The sequence below is a fragment of the Vanacampus margaritifer genome, chromosome 12 (assembly GCF_051991255.1).
Source record: "Vanacampus margaritifer isolate UIUO_Vmar chromosome 12, RoL_Vmar_1.0, whole genome shotgun sequence".
Lineage (NCBI taxonomy): Eukaryota > Metazoa > Chordata > Actinopteri > Syngnathiformes > Syngnathidae > Vanacampus > Vanacampus margaritifer.
In genome coordinates this window covers 22,697,397-22,717,696 of record NC_135443.1, presented here as the reverse complement: position 1 = coordinate 22,717,696, position 20,300 = coordinate 22,697,397, and the positions used below count along the sequence as shown (strand labels likewise).

At 40.1% G+C, this 20,300-nt stretch overlaps 1 protein-coding gene across 7 annotated transcripts in view; it reads right to left on the bottom strand.

Annotated features, from left to right (window-relative positions):
- Positions 1 to 20,300, bottom strand: part of ehbp1 (EH domain binding protein 1) — a 202,263-nt gene that overhangs the window by 11,450 nt on the left and 170,513 nt on the right. For all 7 annotated transcript variants that reach the window (XM_077582804.1, XM_077582805.1, XM_077582808.1 and 4 more), the window contains 2 exons: positions 2,745 to 2,844; positions 2,087 to 2,160 (listed from right to left, as the gene is read on the bottom strand). In XM_077582804.1, coding sequence (XP_077438930.1) covers positions 2,087 to 2,160; positions 2,745 to 2,844 — 174 coding nt within the window. The remainder of the gene's footprint in view (positions 1 to 2,086; positions 2,161 to 2,744; positions 2,845 to 20,300) is intronic.

The following is a 20,300-nucleotide window of genomic DNA, read 5'->3' as shown; positions in this document are numbered from 1 at the left end:
GGTCTGTTTAAGTCGCAGTTATTTGAAACTTTTGGAGTTACAGCGGCGGCTTGAGATGCAAGTTTAATTTGTTCCATTACCATAACATCTCTAAAGTCCTCTACATGGTTTAGCCCCTCAGAATTTTTTTTTATTTTTTTTTTATATGAAAACTTTTTGAGACATTTAATGCTTGAACTTAATGGACATTGTGCTGCTGCTCCTTCTGGTGTGAATGCATTGGCCACTTGTGGGTAAAATAAAACAGATATGCATGGAGATGTCTGTGATCTTCATAAGCTAAAATAATATGAATTGTTCTTCGAAGAGGATAAAGAATATATGCCGCTGCTTACAGGTTTACACTGTAACACACAGTCTATTGCGTTTGCAATTATATGTTAGGATTAAGATAACAGACTAAGGTAAAGTTAGGCACTTATTTTAAACAAAAAAAACATCTTTGTTTTATGGTTTGTTGTGGCAATAAACAGCTTAAGTCTATTTTTTGAAGATTTTTTTTTTCATTATTTGCCAAAAGGTCAGCGTTAAGCTTATTGTGAAGTTCACTGCCACCATGTGCAGTGCTCATATCTCAATTTTTTTTGCTCGCAAGTCAAACCAAACAAACTTGAATATTGAAAAAATTAAATAAAATGATAAATTGGGTGCACTTGTTTCGCAAGGCACCACAGTAGTGTAAATGTGTGAAAACCGATTTATTTTAATATAATTAAATTATAACTTTCTTCTGTACTCACTTTAAGTGTGTACGCCATGGATGCAAGGCACCACACTGCCCCGTAGAGGCCAAAATGCAGAGGAACAGTCTGTATTTGTTCTTACCGTTCATTCAGTTGCTACTATTTGAGTATATTCTATTCTTATTTCATGTTCTTATTTTTATTTTGTCATTGTCATTTCAAGTTATATTTAAAATTGATATTTCAAAGATTCAAAAATTTTCTTTTTTTCAGAATTCAAGGATGCAAACATCCAAGGATTTTTTTTTTGTCTTAACACACATTTCCACATGATATGGCATGAAATATAATCCCCGAGATCCCAGGTTAGCCCAGTAAGTCCCAAGACTTGTAAAAATAACACAAGATAAAAATATATAAAAGAAAAGGTTAATGCTTAGAATAATTAAAATGCAAGCGGTTTGAATTTCACATAATATTTACATCATAATTTGTACTTGACAAAAACAAAGTGCAGGGATGAATGGACATGACCCTACAATGACACTTTTAAGTAGTTGAGCAGCTTTAGTAGTTGAATAAATACTAAGTTTTGAAATCATAAATTGTTTTAATTATGATTTCAATCTCAATCAAATAATCGTGACTGCTATTTTTCCAGCCCAATTATGTACTCTAACCATATACAGTACATCATTTGTAAACAAGTAAGATTGGTTTTATTATTGACACACAAATCTATACAATAACCTTGTACATTTCATGAAATTTGTTGATAAGGTAATACGATGGACTTGTTATTCAAAGCAGAGTAAATCGTAATAGAAAATGTTAGGAATGGGGCGGCGGGGATAATTTTATGCATTACATATACTTTTTTAAATAATCGGCCCATTAATCGGTATTTTCTTCTGCCAAAAATCGGTATTGGCAACTGTCTCAAAAAATGCATATCGGTCAATCCCTTCTAATTTCCACTAGCCCATCTATGATATTTACCAATAAGCTAGCGGATTTTTGTTATAGACGAAATTGAACATGTTGAAATATAAAATGTTTAATTACCTTTTACAGTAAACTTCAACTGGCAGTAAAGCCCTTATGCTCTCTCATTTGGAGAACTGTGTAAGCGAAATTAAGAAGAAGCACTAAAGGAATATAAAAAAAAAAAGTATTTTAGAGTTTGTTTTAATTAATCTAAATTCATGTGAAAAGGGTAAAACTATATAGAAGTGTATATGGTCTCTCCATATTTCAGATTTTTACTGACTGCAGGCAGGTGTAGAACTTATTCATATTGTTTGACAAGATATATCCTAAACCATCTTTGTGTCACTGTGCATTCCTAGACACCTGAACATTGCGTGCCAACCTGGCTTTGCATCTGTGTGTATGTGCGTTACCTTCGATGGCCAGCATGGCTCTGAGCTCTCTGTTGAGCAGTTCAAAGCGTCTCTCCAGGTCGTGCTCCTTCTCCCTGCAGGCGGGAGGGAGGAGTAAAGTTCATCAATATGTTAATGACTAAATCATTACGGCAGGACACCCACATAAATAAACATTGATTGCCACACTTGCCGGAACCTTCTCACATTTTTAATCTAGTGCCACACACGCATACAGACACACTTCAGTGTGTCTGTGTGTGTGAAATGACATCACGGCAGGTGTGTGTGTGTGTCTGTGAGGCACAAATTCAATTCTTTCCTCTTTCAGCCATATTAAAAAATGAGCCCTAATAGAATTTGTCCTTGACGCTCGTCTTTCCCGCACAAAGGCCTCATAATAAGCCCTTCTGTCAATTGGCCACTTTAAACGTCCCCACCCCCACCCCCCACCACCCACCCTCTTTGGTCGTGATATAATGTGATTAGGAATACTTCAATCTCACCACTCGCACGCTTCCACATCCTAGTAAATGTGTGTGTGGAACAGCTGAGCACACACACACAGCTACGGTATACAGTACATACACAGACAGCAGCAAATAGACGCATATAATGTGCACATTTCTATTGATTTCATGTCAATCAATGAGAAAGTAAGTAAGTGACGTGGACGTACAGCAGAGAGAGTTGGTTCTGTCTCCTGATGAGGGCGTTCTTCTTATTGACCAGCATGAACCACTCTTGCATCATAGCCTCCTCCTCCTCCTTGTTGTTGCCTGCAAAAAGAAACAAACAAAAAACTCATGTTGGAAATACAAAATCATGGCGTAAGGTTCAGTACATGCTACTTTTTTTAATGCTAAGCATTGAGCAACAATACTATTATATTTTGTTAAGAATAAAAAAAAAAAAAACAGTTTTGTATTTATTCCATACAGATGAAAAACAGTAAGATGCGCAAAAAATCACACTAGTAACAGGTAAATTACAGTTCAACTTGCATATAAAGTATATAAAAATAGATACGGGTAGATTTTCCAAACTGGTTCAATTGTTCAGAGGAAAAAAAAAAACAATAGACATCTCAGGTTGACATAAAAAAACATTGCGTTTTTGTAAATTCATTTAAATGAATGAAATAGGTTGGATATCTAATACAAATTGTGGCGGCCGTGGCTCAGGGTGTAGAGACGGTCGTTCAGTAACCAGATGGTCGGCTGTTCGATCCCGCTCTAACCGAGTCATGTGTCGTTGTGTCCTTGGGCAAGACACTTCACACACATTGCCTCCAGTGCTACTCACACTGGGGTTCAAATGGTGCAAATGTTTGGAGGTGGTCGGAGGGGCCGTAGGTGCACACTGGCAGCCACGCTTCCGTCAGCCTGCCCCAGGGCAGCTGTGGCTACTAAAGTAGTTTACCGCCACCAGAGTGTGAATGTGTGAGTGCATGGATTATGCATTATTATTCCCTTGTAAAGCGTCTTTGAGTGTTTAGAAAAGCACTATATAAATCTGATGCATTATTATTATTGTTAAATACTTAAAAAAACATTTAAACCATAAAAAAACAACAATACTTTAAGGCTATCATTCACATTATTATCAAGATACTTTATATTCTTCTTTTTTTGGGGGGTGTTTTGAAAATAAAAACAAAATAATTTACCCGGTGTCATTTTGCAAATGCATTTTTGTGAATCTTCACCTGATTTGGAATTTTCATAAATCTTTGTTTAAAGGGACAAAAACACAAATGTGTTTTGAAAAACTATCTTGATTTATATGCATTTTACACTGCATTATATTATGTTAAAATGCAGTGAATAAGGCCATTAAATCAAAAAAGGGCAGTGAAGTCAAACTTCAACAGGTATTTAATTAAATGTGGTTGTAATGGTTTAGAGTTTATTGCATGATAAATGTCAAAATAAGTCTTCATGTAAAAATGTGTTGAGTGGAAAAACAAATAATTTAACCTCGAAACAAAGGACTTCTTCTGTATATACGCTGACAAAATAAAACAAAATCCAAGTGCACATTTCTGATAGAAACAAACCAGAAAATAAGATCACAATCAAGATTACATATTGTATGTTGCTGTCACTATCTAATATAAATACCAAACGCTTAGCTGTGACGTATTATTTGTTTCAAGGTAGTATTTGTTACCTGGCTGTCAGTTTTATACACTTCTTACAACCATACTCATCCATGCCACATTAATGAAGAAATATGATCCACTTTTGTTAAATATTATGAGCTAGAGGGTCTTTTTTTTATAACAGTACCCACCCGCAAATTCTACCACACTGGTAGTCCGCATGTGGCCCACAAGCCGCAGGTTGCATATCAGCGCTTTAAACAGCGTGTATGAAGCTGACAAACAATATGAGAGAGGCCATTTTATTATAGATACCAATTTTTGTCACACTTTGTCACAAAGAATAAAGACGCTGGCTTTTCAGGAGTGACACAAAAGGCATGTGTGTACTTTGGCGCTGGTCTGATGTCATTCCATTACGGACGGCAGGCAATGAAAGCAACGTCAGGATTTAGCACTGTGGTGGATTACTGTAGTCAACTTTCAAACTGACGCCGACAGCGGGATAAAGACGGGTGGGTCAGTGTGCCGCCTGCGAGTCCAATAAAACAAGCAAATAATCACGGCAAATATTAAGCTTCTGTGACATTGTGGCAGCCTCCGAGACGACCACCACGGGGGATTAGGAATATATCTCCCCCACACAATGTCTGCCAAGCAGAAGCTGCTTTTTATTTGAGGGAGGAGGTGAGGAAAGGATGAGGCGAGATGAGACAAACAGACAATTTAAGGATGTTAGAGACCTCAGATGAAACCCAAAACAGTGACTTAGTTATTTTATTGATGCTATTAGGTGTTTTATTGGTACAGTAAATAGGATACTATAAACTAATAATTGTTTGCAAAACATAAAGCAGATGTAAAAAGTCTACACACCCCTTGTTCAAATGCCAAGTTTTGGTGAGAGAAAAATTAGACCAAGATAAATTATTACAAAACTTGTTTGGCCATTAATGTGAACTATAACTTGTACAATTTGTTTAAATAAAAATATTTTCAAGAAATTAAGGAAAAATAAACAATAGAGTTTTTTTTTTAAGTGCCTCTGACTGTCCGCGGGGCCATTTTGCAGTGTTTTCAGTTATTTCTCAGCTCAAGGTGTTTAGTGCCGTGTTTGATCAAGAAAATGGATGACTGATGGCCACAGTTAACAACACGGTGGTTGCGATGGCGAGAAGTGCACAAAGATACCATCACACATAGTCTCACACACATACACACACACAAGATATAAGCGATACACGCAAGGTAACACACCGCCTATCTGATTGCCTCCGTTGTTTGGCGAGTGGATTCAGTGACAGGAACAAGCGCCCTCGGTTCGGAGGCTGGTTTAGCCGGTTAGCTTAGTACCTCTCGCTAGTTGCTTGGCGAACTCTACACAAAGAAAAAAAGAGCCTGCAACACTAAATTAATGTGATTAAGATAAACATCTTGGAACAAAAAGAAAGAAAACAGCATTAGGTGGTTTAATGATGTGGGCTGGATGGTGTCATGCCAGAATTAGAAATTTAAACATGACTATTTTGTTTTGGCAAACTCAAAATGGGTTACTAGTTGTCTTTGAAGCAGAGATATCAATAAAATTCAGCTTCAATGGTGATTTGCACATTGTTTCAATATATTTGTACATGCTAGCCTTATAGTAGGCCTCAAAAGTGTATATTTGTATTCAAATTAATTTTGCAAACAATTATCGTCTTACTTATCAGTTATCGACAATCCCACTTTCTAAATTATTGGTTTATCGGTATTGGTTGAAAATAGCATTATCGTGCATCCCTACAAGACATTAATTTTAATTTTATAAGAACTTTAATTTCCACTTCGCACTGTGTGTCTTACAAGCATAAATGCTAGCAGTATAAATAAACAAGTGTACAGCATGTAGTCATTACAGTAAGTATGCATAGGGACTACAAGAAAGGACAGCCCTCTGAGCATTTTTACGACGCTTGTTCATTAACATTAGTGTTAGCATCCGTCAGAAGCGCTCAAGTGAGCCGAGCGAGGTGATTTACAACCTGCCTCCACTTTGTTCTGGGGTGTTTTTCCCACCTGTCTCATTATTATTGTCACTAGCGCCATTATCAACGCGCACCTCTACATTAGGCAGATGAAGCGCTAGGCCACACTTGAGGTAATTAATATCACGGCGAAAAAGGCCTCGCTCACCTGCCGACACCCCCCGTTCTAAAAGCTATTTCATCAGCTGTCCTGTTAGCGTACAAGCCCCGGGAACAAAGGCCTCATTTACGGCCGCCTCGGCTCGACAGGGAGCCCCCCGCAGGATGCCCGTGGCTTGGTGCGCGAGTGTAAAGAGAAGTGAGGAGAGTCTATCCCCCTCATAATCTCAGCACAAAAGGCATCATCCTATTAACGACGTGATCTGCTGCTACACGGGGGGCTGGCTTTTATTATGAAGGTGAGTGGCTGATATAGGGAGCCTGGGTTATTAGCTCTGGGACAAGGGCAGGTATGGAGGAGGAAAAGAAGAGACCCCACGCTAAAAGCACCGCACACACACACACACACACCCCTCGCTAGTCATCAGTTCGCTTGGCCCTTTGGGGGACGCTTTCTATTTGGATTTAATGACACGACAGGAGAGATTCCTCAAACAAACACAGGACAACAGCGGGAACGCTCCCTGGGAATAACATTCACCTGAGAGAGAGCATGTTGAGGCCTTGATAGGACCCTGGATCATTATAAGATTATTTTCACCAATGCTTATTGTCATTTAACTTTTCGTGTGCATTACGACTGTACAGGAAATACAACCGTGCAATGTAAAGTGGCCTATGTAACTGGCAAATGGAATGGTTTCATTTGGAGCAGCTTTTGTGTGAGGAATAAATGGGGCCTGGAAAGATACACGTGGAGGAAATGTTTTTCCCCCAAAATATTTTTTTCCCAAAGATAAGTTTTTAAACAAAACTGCATTACTCCAACCTGAGTTGCATTTGAAATGGCCGAACCCTTTCAACTACCAGCGTTTGTACAAATCTAAATGCAGCCAGATGAGCTCACAGTGCGGCCACAGTCGCAGAGATTGAAGACAAATTTCTTAAGCAACTCTCCTTCAACTGAATATCATGTGACTACTTTTTTCCGGCGACAGTCATCGGACCTGAGTGAGCAAAACTGTAGTTACCGCTAATGCTAATGCTGCCATTGCGGAGGGGTGGAGAAAACCTGGCTAGTACTAACTAACACTGAAATCGCGGGCCCGAAAAGCTCCTTTAAATCAGCAATATGGAAGCATTTCAGTTACTTGGTTGAAAATAAGAGATGGAAATTGTCTTAAGTGCTTCAAAAAACTTTCAAATTTCAAATCGTATCTTAACTTTGATGTACTGTTACAGCCCTAGTAACAACAGACACCAAGTCTACGCACCGTGAGGAGTGAAAGACAACTTTGAGGGACACTAACACTCGTTCAAAAGCGAGGATACTTGACACGCACGCACACCCACACACATCTCAGCCATCCTCCATTCTGCTCCTCTACCGCGTCAAAAAAGGCGGCGATGACCCAGCGGTGTAGCTTATTAACCCCTCCATCAGCTCTTATCAGACAATGAATAGCTCCGTCATCTGGCCCTCCTCATCCCTAACGTCTATGCTTTTTTCTTTTTTTTCCCAGGCCCCTCTTCAACGACCCCCCACCCCCACACCACCCCCCTCCCAGGTACGTAATATAACACACACACACACGCGCGCGAGAAAAAAAAAACAAGGAAGGGGAGGGAGTGCAATGGCGTCATTCTCTGGGACCTCCTCGATTGTTGCGGACCAGAAAACATCAACAGTTGAATTGCTGAATGGCAGATCTCTCCTCTCCTAAGCTTTGAAGGCATTAAGAGCCCTCCTCTCATCCTCAATGTGCCGCCTTAAATGGTTTTCCTCTCTTCTTTCCCTTGTTTTTTTTTTCTGTTAAGCAGGGGCCACCCAGCAGAAGGCAACTGATGCAAAACAGCGCAGTAATCCCCCCTCACCCACCACCATCTCTCTTACACAGTAGCCATTAACCATGGGATTTAGTTCATGTACAGTGAATCTCCACTATATCACACATTTTTAAGTGACTGCTTGTTGCGGGTTTGTAAAGTATAAGTCAAATTTTAGGTTTGCGCGCCTTCAGTACAATACCACAAATAGTTAATGTAACATCCATGTTAATTTCCGTTAGCCATACTATAGAGTTTCTCTTTATATGGTAGCATTAAGCTAGCAAATTTCAGGAGACAAAATGATCTTTCTGTATTTAATTCTACTTTGGTTTATGTGTCAGTTTTAAAGTAAATTTCAACTGGGACCGACAAACAGCATTGAGGAAAGCACAATTGACATCCTTTTTGGAGAACTGTGCAAGTGAGTCCCCTAAGTGACTAAAGTGAGTGTTTAAACTGGGCGGGACACAAGGGTGTCTCTCCTTAACCCAAATTTCTGTCATCCTTCCCAAAGTATCGGACACCGTTTAGCCTTAAAAACATGTTTAAACATCCCTGCCTGCAACCCGGCTTAATGCTGGTGTTACGGGACGCCTGTTGATAAGCAGTGGCTCGGTGAGGCTAAGCAAAGGCTAAGCCAGGTACTTTAGCTCCCCCGAGTGTGTGTATTTACACACACGGTGAGGTGTAAAGCTCGCCGGGGGAGCTTAGACGAGGGAGTGGGTGTTTAGGTTGACGGAGAGTTGACTTGCGCTACTGTCAACTTTAGCTGCTCGGGCTGCGGCGTTAATTGGCGAAGGCTTAGCACAAATGTTTTTGCGGTGGGCTAAACGTGTTGAGCCCCTAGTGTCGTGTTTTTGACTGGGGCAGCACGTGGATTTTATTAAGCCTCTTTCACCACACACTGCAGGTTTTTTTTGATTGTGTTGATGTGTTGACATGGGTGGACTGAGTCAATTTTTGGAGGTTGTATCAGAGCTGCAAGACATGGGGCATCTGTTTATAAGTACCCCCTGGAAAGTTAGAAAAAAAACTTTGTCACCAGTTTCACTGATCAACACAAAATTTGATGGCTATGTCAACCACAACAGGATTCATCAAAAAGTCTCAAGGGCTCATACCTGAAACTGAATAGGAAGTTGGACATTTTGGTTTGAAATGAAAAAGGGGGTGCGAGGGCCTGTTCATCATTGCTCACAGCTTTAAATTTAGCTTGTTGTTACTTTAGCTTAGCACCATTAGCTCCACTCTCAGCTGAGCCCAATTTTGTGAATGAGGGAGCGAGTGAGTGTGTCGCAATGATAACACCCCGAGGACTCCCACACCCTCCACTCGCTGACGGACAGCTACAATCTTTTTAGCATAAGTAGCTCCGCCTGCTCCATTAGCCACTGTCTGTGCGTGTGTGTGTGTGTGTGTGTGTGTGCGTGCGCAGATTTATATCACATCATAGGGACCATTTTCTGGGTTTTTACTATCATTGTGGGGACATTTTGGTGGTCCCCATGAGATCAAACCTCTTTTGGAGGGTCAAAACTTGGTTTTAGAGTCTAGGTTTGAATTAGGTTTTGGTTGGGGGTTAGGCAGTCAGTTGTGATAGTTAAGGTTAGGGTCTTGGAAATGCATAATGTCAATGAGATGTCCCTACTAGAAATGTAAACCAAACTGTGTGTGTGTGTGTGTGTGTGTGTGAGCGAGAGGGAAGCGCGGGGGGGGGGGGGGGGTTATGCAAGCTTAATACCCCCTGGGGTAGATGTTAGAACAAATTTGAGGGGTGTCATATTACACGCCTTGTGACATGGGGTGGGGGGCAGACGATGATGAAATGCTTAATGAATTAATCTGCAACAGTGGGCTAACACCATTAGTCATCCTCCTTTTACTTAGTCTGTTGGTGAATAAGCAGAGGTTGTAAAAGTACTCATATCTTATACTTAGGTGGATGTACAGATACTTAAGCCATTTTTACCTTGGTAAAATGGTAGGGAAAAAAACCTTCTCTGCTCCGTTTCACGTTCCTCCATGTCTCTGCTGTCCCTTTTTTTTTCTCCTCCCCCAGATCTCAATTCTTTTTTTACGTTGTGTCATTTTCTGCAGAGGTTCAAAAATTAACAAGCCTATTTTGACAAAGTATGTAGTACAGTTTGAAGTACAGGTATCTGTTTTCTTTTTTTTCTTTTTTCTTGGAGAGCTCAGTATTGTTCATTCGGTAATTTTACCGATTTGACATGTCATCATCATTAATCTCCATTTTTTTTCTTTTATTTTTTTAAATATTTTTTATTTATATATATATATATTTTTTTGTATGTGGGTGACTATGTGTATGTGCGTGTGTGCGTGCGTGCGTGCGAGTGTGTGTGTATTCATTAGTTCACCTAAAACCTATTAAAAAATCCCATACCGTTCACCTAAACCGAACACTTCCAGCCAGAGTCGTGAGGCCATCAGGAGACCCGAGGAAGGACCAAAGAAAAGAAAGGAAAGTAAAATCCAGCACCGACCAGACACCACCCACCAGGCCACCAATCAGAGTCCTTCACCAACCCCAGTGACATCTAAATTCCAAAAAAAATCAGGGAGACCTAAAGAGACCAAAGGAGAGACTGAGGATAGGAAGGAAGGACAGCGAAGCAGAGTGAGATCCACAGACACCAGCCTCCACCGATTCAATGACCTGAGGAAGAAGCAGATTGTGACTGAATTTCGATAGATGCTGGTGTGGTGGATCTGGCATGCATGAAAATCTCCACCAAAGAGGGGAGCCGTCGACCCCCGCCAGGACAGAGCAAGCGCAACACCTCAGGGCCCCCCATGGTATCTGTTTTCAAGTGTTGGGTGTTAAAGTAAAAAGTTGTCTGAAAAATAAATACTCAAGTAAAGAATACATACCAGAAAAAAAAAACATTTCTGGGCTCTATGCAGGCCATTTGTTTCCACATTGCTTTTTTTATTTTATTTTATTTTTTAAACATTTTAGTTGTGTTAATGCAAATGTAAGGAAATTACCCGAGGGCGGGGAGTCGGTGACTCTTTGTAATTTCCCTCTCCAGATCTTACTGTTTACATCAGGTGTATCTTTTGGTTCAATGGTGGCTACCTTCTGGCCAATTCAAACCCATGACAACAGCATGTTTTTTATTCCTTGTTACATACTGGACTGACTCATATAATTTGTGTAAAATGGGTTTCATTCTCGGCTCAACTCAAAAATTGATTCCCCTGTTTTCTACTAAACTACATCATGTATAAATTTTTAGATTTTCACCTGCATGCAAACCGGCATACAAACTGGAGTTAAAAAACACAAATAAAAATGCTAATGTTAATTAAAACTTTGCGTAGAGAAAAAAAACATTACGCTTGTCATTAAACTTGTGAACAGCTTCCAGGTTTTAGCGTTTCGCATGCACGCACATGCACATGCACACACACACGCACACACACACAAATAGATATTTAAATGGTAATGTATTGGGAAAAACAGCTGTTGGTATTTGTAGCCCGGAGTGCTGATTACAATGGGGAAATGGGGAGGATTGTGTACGGGGGTCTGGTGGGGGGCTATTGTGGGGTGAAGGGGCGGGGGGTGGCTGGTCAGCAGCTGTGTTAGCAAGTGAATGGCGTAATTACCAGGGCCAAACCTCCGTCATTAACCCGCATTGTCCAACGTCACCACCGTCGTTACCATGAGAAAGACGCCGTTAATTGAGCGGCCGGCCTGCGGATTCTGCGAAATTTTGCAAAGCGTCACACACACTACAGTAGAAATAAACAAAAATACAGAAGAAGAACGAACACTCTTTAGATGCAAAAACAACCAGATCTAATCTAATGAGTTTTATTTTTTCCACTGTATTTTGTACTTTGGTTCAGTCCCACTATATAGGATTGCATGCCTTTACCTATCTCAGGGATAGGCAAGTTCGGTCCGAGAGAGCCGCAGTCCTGATGTTTTTGGTGTCTCCTGCCTGCAACCCAGGTGTTTCAAATCATCAGCTCATAATTACGTTCAGCAGGAGCATCTCAGCTGTGTTTGAGCTGTTTAATAAAACAACTTTTTGTATGTCTGTAACATAGTAAAAATAAAATAAGATGAAATAAAAAAAAAAAGTTAAATTGCATCGCATTCGGTTGTGTAATGGAAAAAAAGCTCATATTTAAGAACTTAATAATGTAACAAATAAATTGTCTGACAAATAAAAAATGAAATTATGTATGTAATTCCCTCTCTTACTCTGAAGCAAACAGGTGGTTTTAAATAGATCAAGCACACCCTGATACAGTATATAAAAGTAGTGTACTAAAAAAACAACTGCAATTTAGCATAAAAAGTGTTTTACTAGGTAAGATGTCATTTGTGGGAGCTTGAGAACAAGACGGGCAAGTGTAGAAGTTGGATGTTATGCTTGTGCGTGTGCGGGTGTGTGTTGCAAAGGGTCTAGGGGCACACAGGCGGCTGATGAAAGCATTGGCGGGATGCTCCAATAAAGAGCAGATTATCATAAGCGGCCATTGTCCACCTCTCAATTCTCTCTTCTAGGCTAGCCACCAAACTCCCCCTTTACCACCCCCCACACTCACCCAATGAAAATGTTAATCGTCCCTTTTTGCTGGCACGCCAAGGCCGCGCAACGGAAAGAGAGAAAACAAAGCGAGCGCAACAAAATGTAACTTACACGTCCCTAGGCAAGTGGCTCCACACACCATCCCCTCCCCCCCGACCTCCTCGAGCGTCCCTCTCTCCACAACCCCCCCACTCCACCTCCCGTTGACTCCGTCCACCCAGCTCGTTTTATCTGAGGATTGTCAGACAATGCCTAGAGGATCTCGTTCCCTAATCTTCCTAAAAATCCCCCTTTTATCCCCACTGTTAAAGAATGTATGAAAGGTTGACATGGAGCTGGAGAACACAAGAAAAGTTGAGGATATGTTGGAGAGGGGGGAGTTGTGCACATCTGGGAGGCTAGTGTCACTGCACTGGGTGGACCGCTGCGTTTGCCTGCGCCAATTCTTAATTAAATTGTTGTGCCGCTCAAACATTCAAATGGCCGCCGGGATTAACGGAATGAGCGGGAGTAAAGGCAAAAGGGAGCGGAGGATTGGGGTGCAGGGGGGTTAATCTGTGTTCTGACCCGACTGAACCTCAGAGTCACACACATACACACACACACATTTTTTACACGAAACAAAGCAACAAAAAAAAAAGCCTTTGTTTTGCGCCCTCAAAGGCAAGCAAAAGGCAATGGGTTTTTAAGGCACTGATCCTGAGCGGTCTTTTCTTCTCCAATCCTCTATGGCAGGGATTCCCATACTGCAGGGGGTGTGCCAGATTAAAAGTCTCATGGCAAAAACTGAAATTCTTCCCGATTGGAGTGTCGCCCATCTGTCTAGTAAACGTAATTTGAATTTTGGAGCAATTGGAATATTAGGAAGAGTTTGTCCTAAAAAATGTTTAACCTAGACAGCAAAAGGGTAAATGTCCAAGCATCTTTTCAGGTATAATTTCTTGAGACTTTTTTTGTTGGTCCATCACAGACATGCCTACCACATTTAGTGCATATACGGAAATCCTGCTTCAGGGGCTGAATTTTCAAAATCTAAATAGTTTAGCTTCGAAGGACACCTAAAAAATTGCCAAAAGAACTCTAAAATCATGGCTTCAAAACAAAAGGGCAAGACTTTTATTTCTTTTTAGACATTTTTTTTAGTTTTTTTTGTGGAACTATTCATGATAGACGTTAACACCAAATTTCTTGCTGCTACAGATAAACTTAACCTTGTTCTGCAAGCAGAATTCTCGCGGTATTTGTAAGTTCACAAACTCCCGAGAATACATCTTGTACCGAGCCTGTTGATTTCCACCTAGTGGACCAATCTCAGAGCGGCATTGTGTTTGGGGCGTGATATGCAGCTGTGACGAAACCAGGAAGCCAGCAGCGATGCTGGGGCAAACAAACTAACCTAACATCCATGAATGGACGCTGCAACTACTTCTCTTCTGGTAGAATTACCATTTCCTTGTTGAACGTTGAACAGCGAGAGGCGCTTCGTGCATTTTTAACTGGGAAGAATGTTCGTGCTTCTCCCCCCCTCGACGAGAAGGAAGGCGACATTTTCATCCGTGGCTGTGATTGGTCGAAACAAACGTGCACAATGCTGCATCGTCCAAACAGCAATGTGGAGCAGTCCCATGGAGAACTCGCTTGAGTGAATCACAACATCAATCTGGCTATTGCCAGGTTAAGATAAACTGGCTTCAGAGACTGAATTTCCAAAATATGTCAAGTTTGCCTTTGAGGTACCCCTGAAAATGATCAAAATGATCCAAAATGCCTGCTTCAAAACAAAATGACAGAATTCCTTGTCTTTCTAGCATGACCTTGAGAATTTTGTGGGTTTAGTCACAATAGACACATCAACCAAATTTTGTCTTGCTAAGGGATGTTGACTGACTTTGGGGGCTTCATTTTCAAAATATTCCAATAGAATATGTTTGTCCTGGTAAATGCCCTAAAATGACTTTTTGATAGCAAAATGGCAGACCTTCTGTGTCTTTTCAGGTATGGTTTCTTGAGACGATTTTTGTGGGTCTACTCATGATAGATAGATAGGCCTACCAAATCTCATGCATGGCTGAGGAGGCAGATTTTTTTTAAGTAGTCACAGTAAAAAGACAAAACGGCATCAAAAGAGCCAAAGTCTTGATTAAAAAAACGCAATAAGCGTCGTGCAAATCCTGCAGCGTGCCAAGCAACCAGAGTATTATAGCCTTCGCACTTTTCCTCGTGCGGCCGGCTGAAGATTAGAGCGGTTATCCCATTAAAGTTGCTAAAATGCCATTCTTGTGTCTTTAAGCCCTGCACCGGGGAGGTCAAGACGAGTCCGCCGGCGCTTACAAGGCGGCCGCATCGGTAATCTGCTCAAAGTTACAATGATTATGGCTAAGCTTCATCAGCAGAAAAGAAGCAAGCCATTCTAATATACTTAAAGCTGTTCGGTGCTTCTTCTTCTTTTTTTTTTATTACGGACACGTGCACGAGACAAAGAGTGCATGACGCCCGGCATAAATCTTTAGTCAAACTCAACATTGATGTCGGATTAGGACAAACAAACAAGTTTGAGTCATTGAAATATTAACACACAGTCGTTCGATACGAGGGATAATCTCTACTAATCTGCTGGTAACACATCACTTCCTCAATTTATCATACATGAGATCAAGTAAATGCTACACAAGGAACTGGAGTGCACTCCTGTCCTGACAAATTTATCATATACAAATAGTAAGACCATCGTACTAGTCATTGATAAATAAGATGAAGCTAAATGCTATGCAAATTACAAGGGTGCACTCTTGATCTGAAAAAGTTAGAAAATACCATCATTATGTGAGTCACATATATGAGATGAGATTACAGTATACACAATAGGAGGGAACCATTGGCCTGACAAATTAAACAGCTATATTATCGTTGTTTGAGTCTATTTGTGACACATTTAGCTTCATCTAATGTACACTATTTACATTAGATGAAGATAAATGTGTCACAAATAGAGGTGCATTCCTGCCAAGAACCAGCACTAGTCTTGAAGAATTTAATTCAAACATGGGATGGAGATCATGCTACATGCAATAGTACAAAGTGTTACACATGGCTTGATGTCTTTGATGATGCAATGTTAATTGTTGAACAAATATGCCATTTTTGGGGTCTCCTGAAAACTGATGATTTTGGAGGTACGAGGATTCTGCCCAAAGCCAGCAATATAAAAAGTGCTCTCCTGCTAAGACACAGTTCTCTGCCCCGACCAACATATCATTTACATGAATACCATGGTTTAATCATTCATATGAGAAATGAAGCTAAATGCCACACAAAGAGGAGAGCACTCGTATACTAAGACACAGCCCCTCTGCACTGACAAACATAAATTCTAGACATTGACACATAAGATTTTACTAAATGTTACATAAATAGGAGTGCAGTGACAAACCTCAGATTTACATTACATCTATGAGCTAAATGTCAAAAGCCACTTCCTCCCTCACAAACTTCACATTTATGCAACTACTTCAATTATAAGAGTTTAGATGTGAGATCAAGTTAAATGCTACACAAATAGGAGTGAACACTCCTCCCAAGATCCAGCACTCTTGCCCTGACAAACTTAACTTTTACATGAATAGTAATACCATGGTTTTACTTATTCATACATAAGTAATATGAGTGAACACTCGCCATGACCAACATAAAAAGGATAAATAAATAGACAATGAAAGGCAGATTTTTTTGTCAATCATTTATGAGATGGAGCTACATTTTTCACAACTACTGGTTGTGCAGTGCACTCCTGGCCGGACAAATTTAACATTTACATTAATATTGTGGTTTTAGTCATTTATGTGTGCTTGTGACCTCGGCATTGTTCCTCTGCCTTGCTTTTGTGGGGGTACTGAAGGTTAAGATGCAGGGATGGAGAACCATTCAAATGTGTCATGTAGCCTTTTGCGCACAAAATCCCCTTTTTTGAATATGTCTCCTATTTACCCACAAGCCCCGTTTTGAAAATGGCGGTATCACCTGGTACAATAGCCGCAATTATACCAATAAGGGCACTTATAGCGTGGCCACAAAGCTGGCCGTCACCTAGCGCCATGTTTGATAAGAGATAAACAAGCGGCAAGGAGAATAGGAGATTAACACGTTTAAAAATCACACTCGGCAGCCGATAAGATTGACAGCATTCTTTTTCTTCTTCTTTCTTTAATCTGCTTTTGTGTCTGCCAGGAGTCAAGAGCAGAATGGATCCGGCATGAAGAGCTTTCTGTACTTTACATGTGCAGCCTAACCGCCTACACCTGGCTGATTAGTCAATGGAAGGAAAAGGACTGCTCAATATGTATGTACATTTGTGTGCCTTTAAATTTACAGCGCATGTTTTAAATAGCGTTAACGCCTCTGTCATGATACATACTTCTGCGGGTCCATTGTGCTAAAACGCTAGGTGGCTACATGTTACCATGACTAAAAGTACATACAGTAGAACCTCAATTTACGAACGTCTCTTTTCACAAACAATTCAGGTTATGCAAAATTTTTGGGGAGAAAAATGACCTCAATTTACATATAATTTTCAATATCCAAACGGTCTTGGCATGGTTGAGTAAATGGATCTATGTTGTGTTTCTTCCTGCGCTGCTTACCCATCATTGCATCAAGTCCTCCAACAATAACGACCATATTGGTCGTTTTACCATGCACCAGAATACGACTAATATTTTTTATTTTTAGTATTGACATGTATTTCTATTCGACATCACGGACTAATGGTTGGGGTTAGTATTAGGCTTTCAGTGAGGTTGTACAGCATGCGTTACGTCTTTACATGGGACACTAATGGTTGAGGTTAGAAAAAGGGACAGTGAGGTTGTACACAGTTACAAAACATGTACTCAACACTAAGAAAACATGTACACAACACTAAAACATTCACTGGACAAATAGCACAGATGGACTGGGTTCAAGTCTCGCATTTCTATTTTTGTGCTATTTAACATGGCCGATAGAGGTCGCTAAACTAAAATACGCAACTTTACGCAAATTTAGCACCTTTTCAAAACGACCTATGTGGTCATATTTATTGGAGGACTGTCTCATCATTGTCAACGTGCATAACAAATAGCTGTAAACTGAAAACTATATCCCTCCGCGGCATAAAGCCGAAAGTCATTGCATGTGTAGTAGTTAGTGCGAAGATTCGTGATCATCCAATCACAAATCTAATAGCCGTTGTGTTTGTGAATGCGGTGGTGAAAAAGTCAAATGAATGTATTCATTCTTTATTAATTTATTAGGGCCCGAGCAGCTACCACACTCCTCCGGCTTGGCGAAAAATTTTAGATTATGAAGTTGCCATAACAACATATAGCGTCCCCTAGTGTGGAAAAATATGCACCAATCCCGGGCTACAAAAATTGGCAGGCATGTGAAGTGCCCCGAGACACACAAAAAAGTCAGTGGAAGCCATATCCTAAAATGTACAGGAAGTGAGCTATGAATTTTTGAATGTCCAATTTTGGCCCATTTTTGCACATTTCCTGTGGTCATTCTTTTTGCCCATTTGCCAAGAGTTTTTATCCGATTTACTTCTAACTTGGCATGGATCATCTCAAGACCTGGGACAACAACTGGGGAAAAAAATCTTGACTTTTTGAAATAGTATATGATTTCCTTCATCAAAAAAGAGGAAATGCTTAATAACTGCTGTACAAGCTCCAAAAAATCCCAAACTTCTCATGCATCTTAATAGCCACGGCCTGAAAACATCTATATGATAATATTCGTGGTGACAAGAAATGTCATACTTTACATTTTTATCTATTGTGCATTTTTATCTATTGTGCCGAGTCCGTTTGAGGGATCCAGTTGAAATTTTGTCAGAAAAGCCTTAAGAGGTTGATCATGCCCAACACCGAATATTGTAACTTTTCGCCAAAGGGCATGGCCATTACGGTGCCGCGAAGTCCGATGATTCACCGTGACAATAAAAGATGCGTTAACTTGACCCAGATGATCCTATCTTCTCAAAATTTCACACATTTGATCAGAGTCCAGGTCTGAATACTTATATTTTTCGTACTGATAGCGCTACCTACTGGCAATTAAAATAATAATAATTTTTCTACTTTTTTTTCCCAACCACGTTAACTGGATCTACCTCATATTTGCTCAGAAGAGTGTTTAGGCCTTTATGATGTCATAACACGAAGTTTGTGAGTTTTTGCGAATCGCTGTGGGCGTGGCAAGGTACGGTTCGCAAAGAAAACAACACCAATTTTGAGGTCCTAAACATGTACAGAAACTCAGGAAACTTGGCACACACATCTCGCCTGGCCAAAGGACCAATATTTTATCATGTATTGTGCGATTTTGACAAAAACGACTCAATAGCGCCCCCTAGAAATTTTTAACAAAGCGTTGTATGTTTAAGCTGGATCTACCTAAAAAATTTGGTATACGAGGGAGCCCAAGACCTACAAAAAAGTCGCTTGGACCCATATGCTAAAATGAACAGGAAGTGAGTTAGAATTTTTTAATGTCCGTTTGTTGCCGATTTTTGTACATTTACAGGGGGCATTCTGTTGCCCCTTTCTCCTAAACGTTTGATCCGATTGACTTCAAACTTGGCCTGGACCATATCAAGACCTAGGTCAAAAAAAGGGGAAAAAATCTTGAATTTTCAAAATACTATATGACGGTGGCGGGGCATCAAATTTTTTGTTTCATATTTCCTTTTCCATGAAAGACAAAATACGTAATAACTCCTAAGTACATGCTCCAAAAATTCCCAAACTTCACTTGTATGTTTATAGTCACGACCTGAAGGTATCCCTATGACAATAGTCAGTTATAAATATAGCGAAAAAAATAATAAATAAAAATCACCCCACATATGGTATTTTCATATTTGTACAAAATGTTGATACTTTTGTAAGTGTGATAACTAAGTCATTTATGAATATTTTTGTACTTTCGACCATTTAAATTTTTTAGCGGGATCAGACCGATCCATACATATGTACTTTTTTCATTTATTCATTTATTTTGGCCTGTATGGAAAATAAAAGCAATATTGAGTAAAACTACCAATGATGTGTATATATGTATTTTAAAATCGTGGCAAAAAAAAAAAAATGGACGCTGATTTTGAAAGTCTTAACATTGAGCAAACCTCATTGAGCTTTGCACACTCATCACACCTGGCAAAAAAAATAATCCATAATATGTAAAGGTTTATCATGCCATTTTCAAATAATTCTGCTTCGAATGTGCCACTGCCTAAACGTGCTAGTGCCCCACCCGTGCAAGTACCCCAAAGTGGCCCGGGCTGCGAAGGCCCTTTATAGCTGCCCGCAGCTCTAGTTAAGTTTTTTTTTTTTTAATTCTTATTCTCTATATGACCCATGAGCACAAAAGTTTGTCCACCCTCAGGCTAGGTTGTGTTCCTAGTCTGACTTGCATCTCCGTCGTAAATTGAGAATTCTTTGTACTACTTGTAGCTGATGTTAAAGGGAGCTAAAAACCCAATTTTATTCATCTATTTGAATGGAAATTAGGCATGATAGTGAGCATTTTTTTTCATTAGATTAGAATCTTGTTTTCAAGTGATC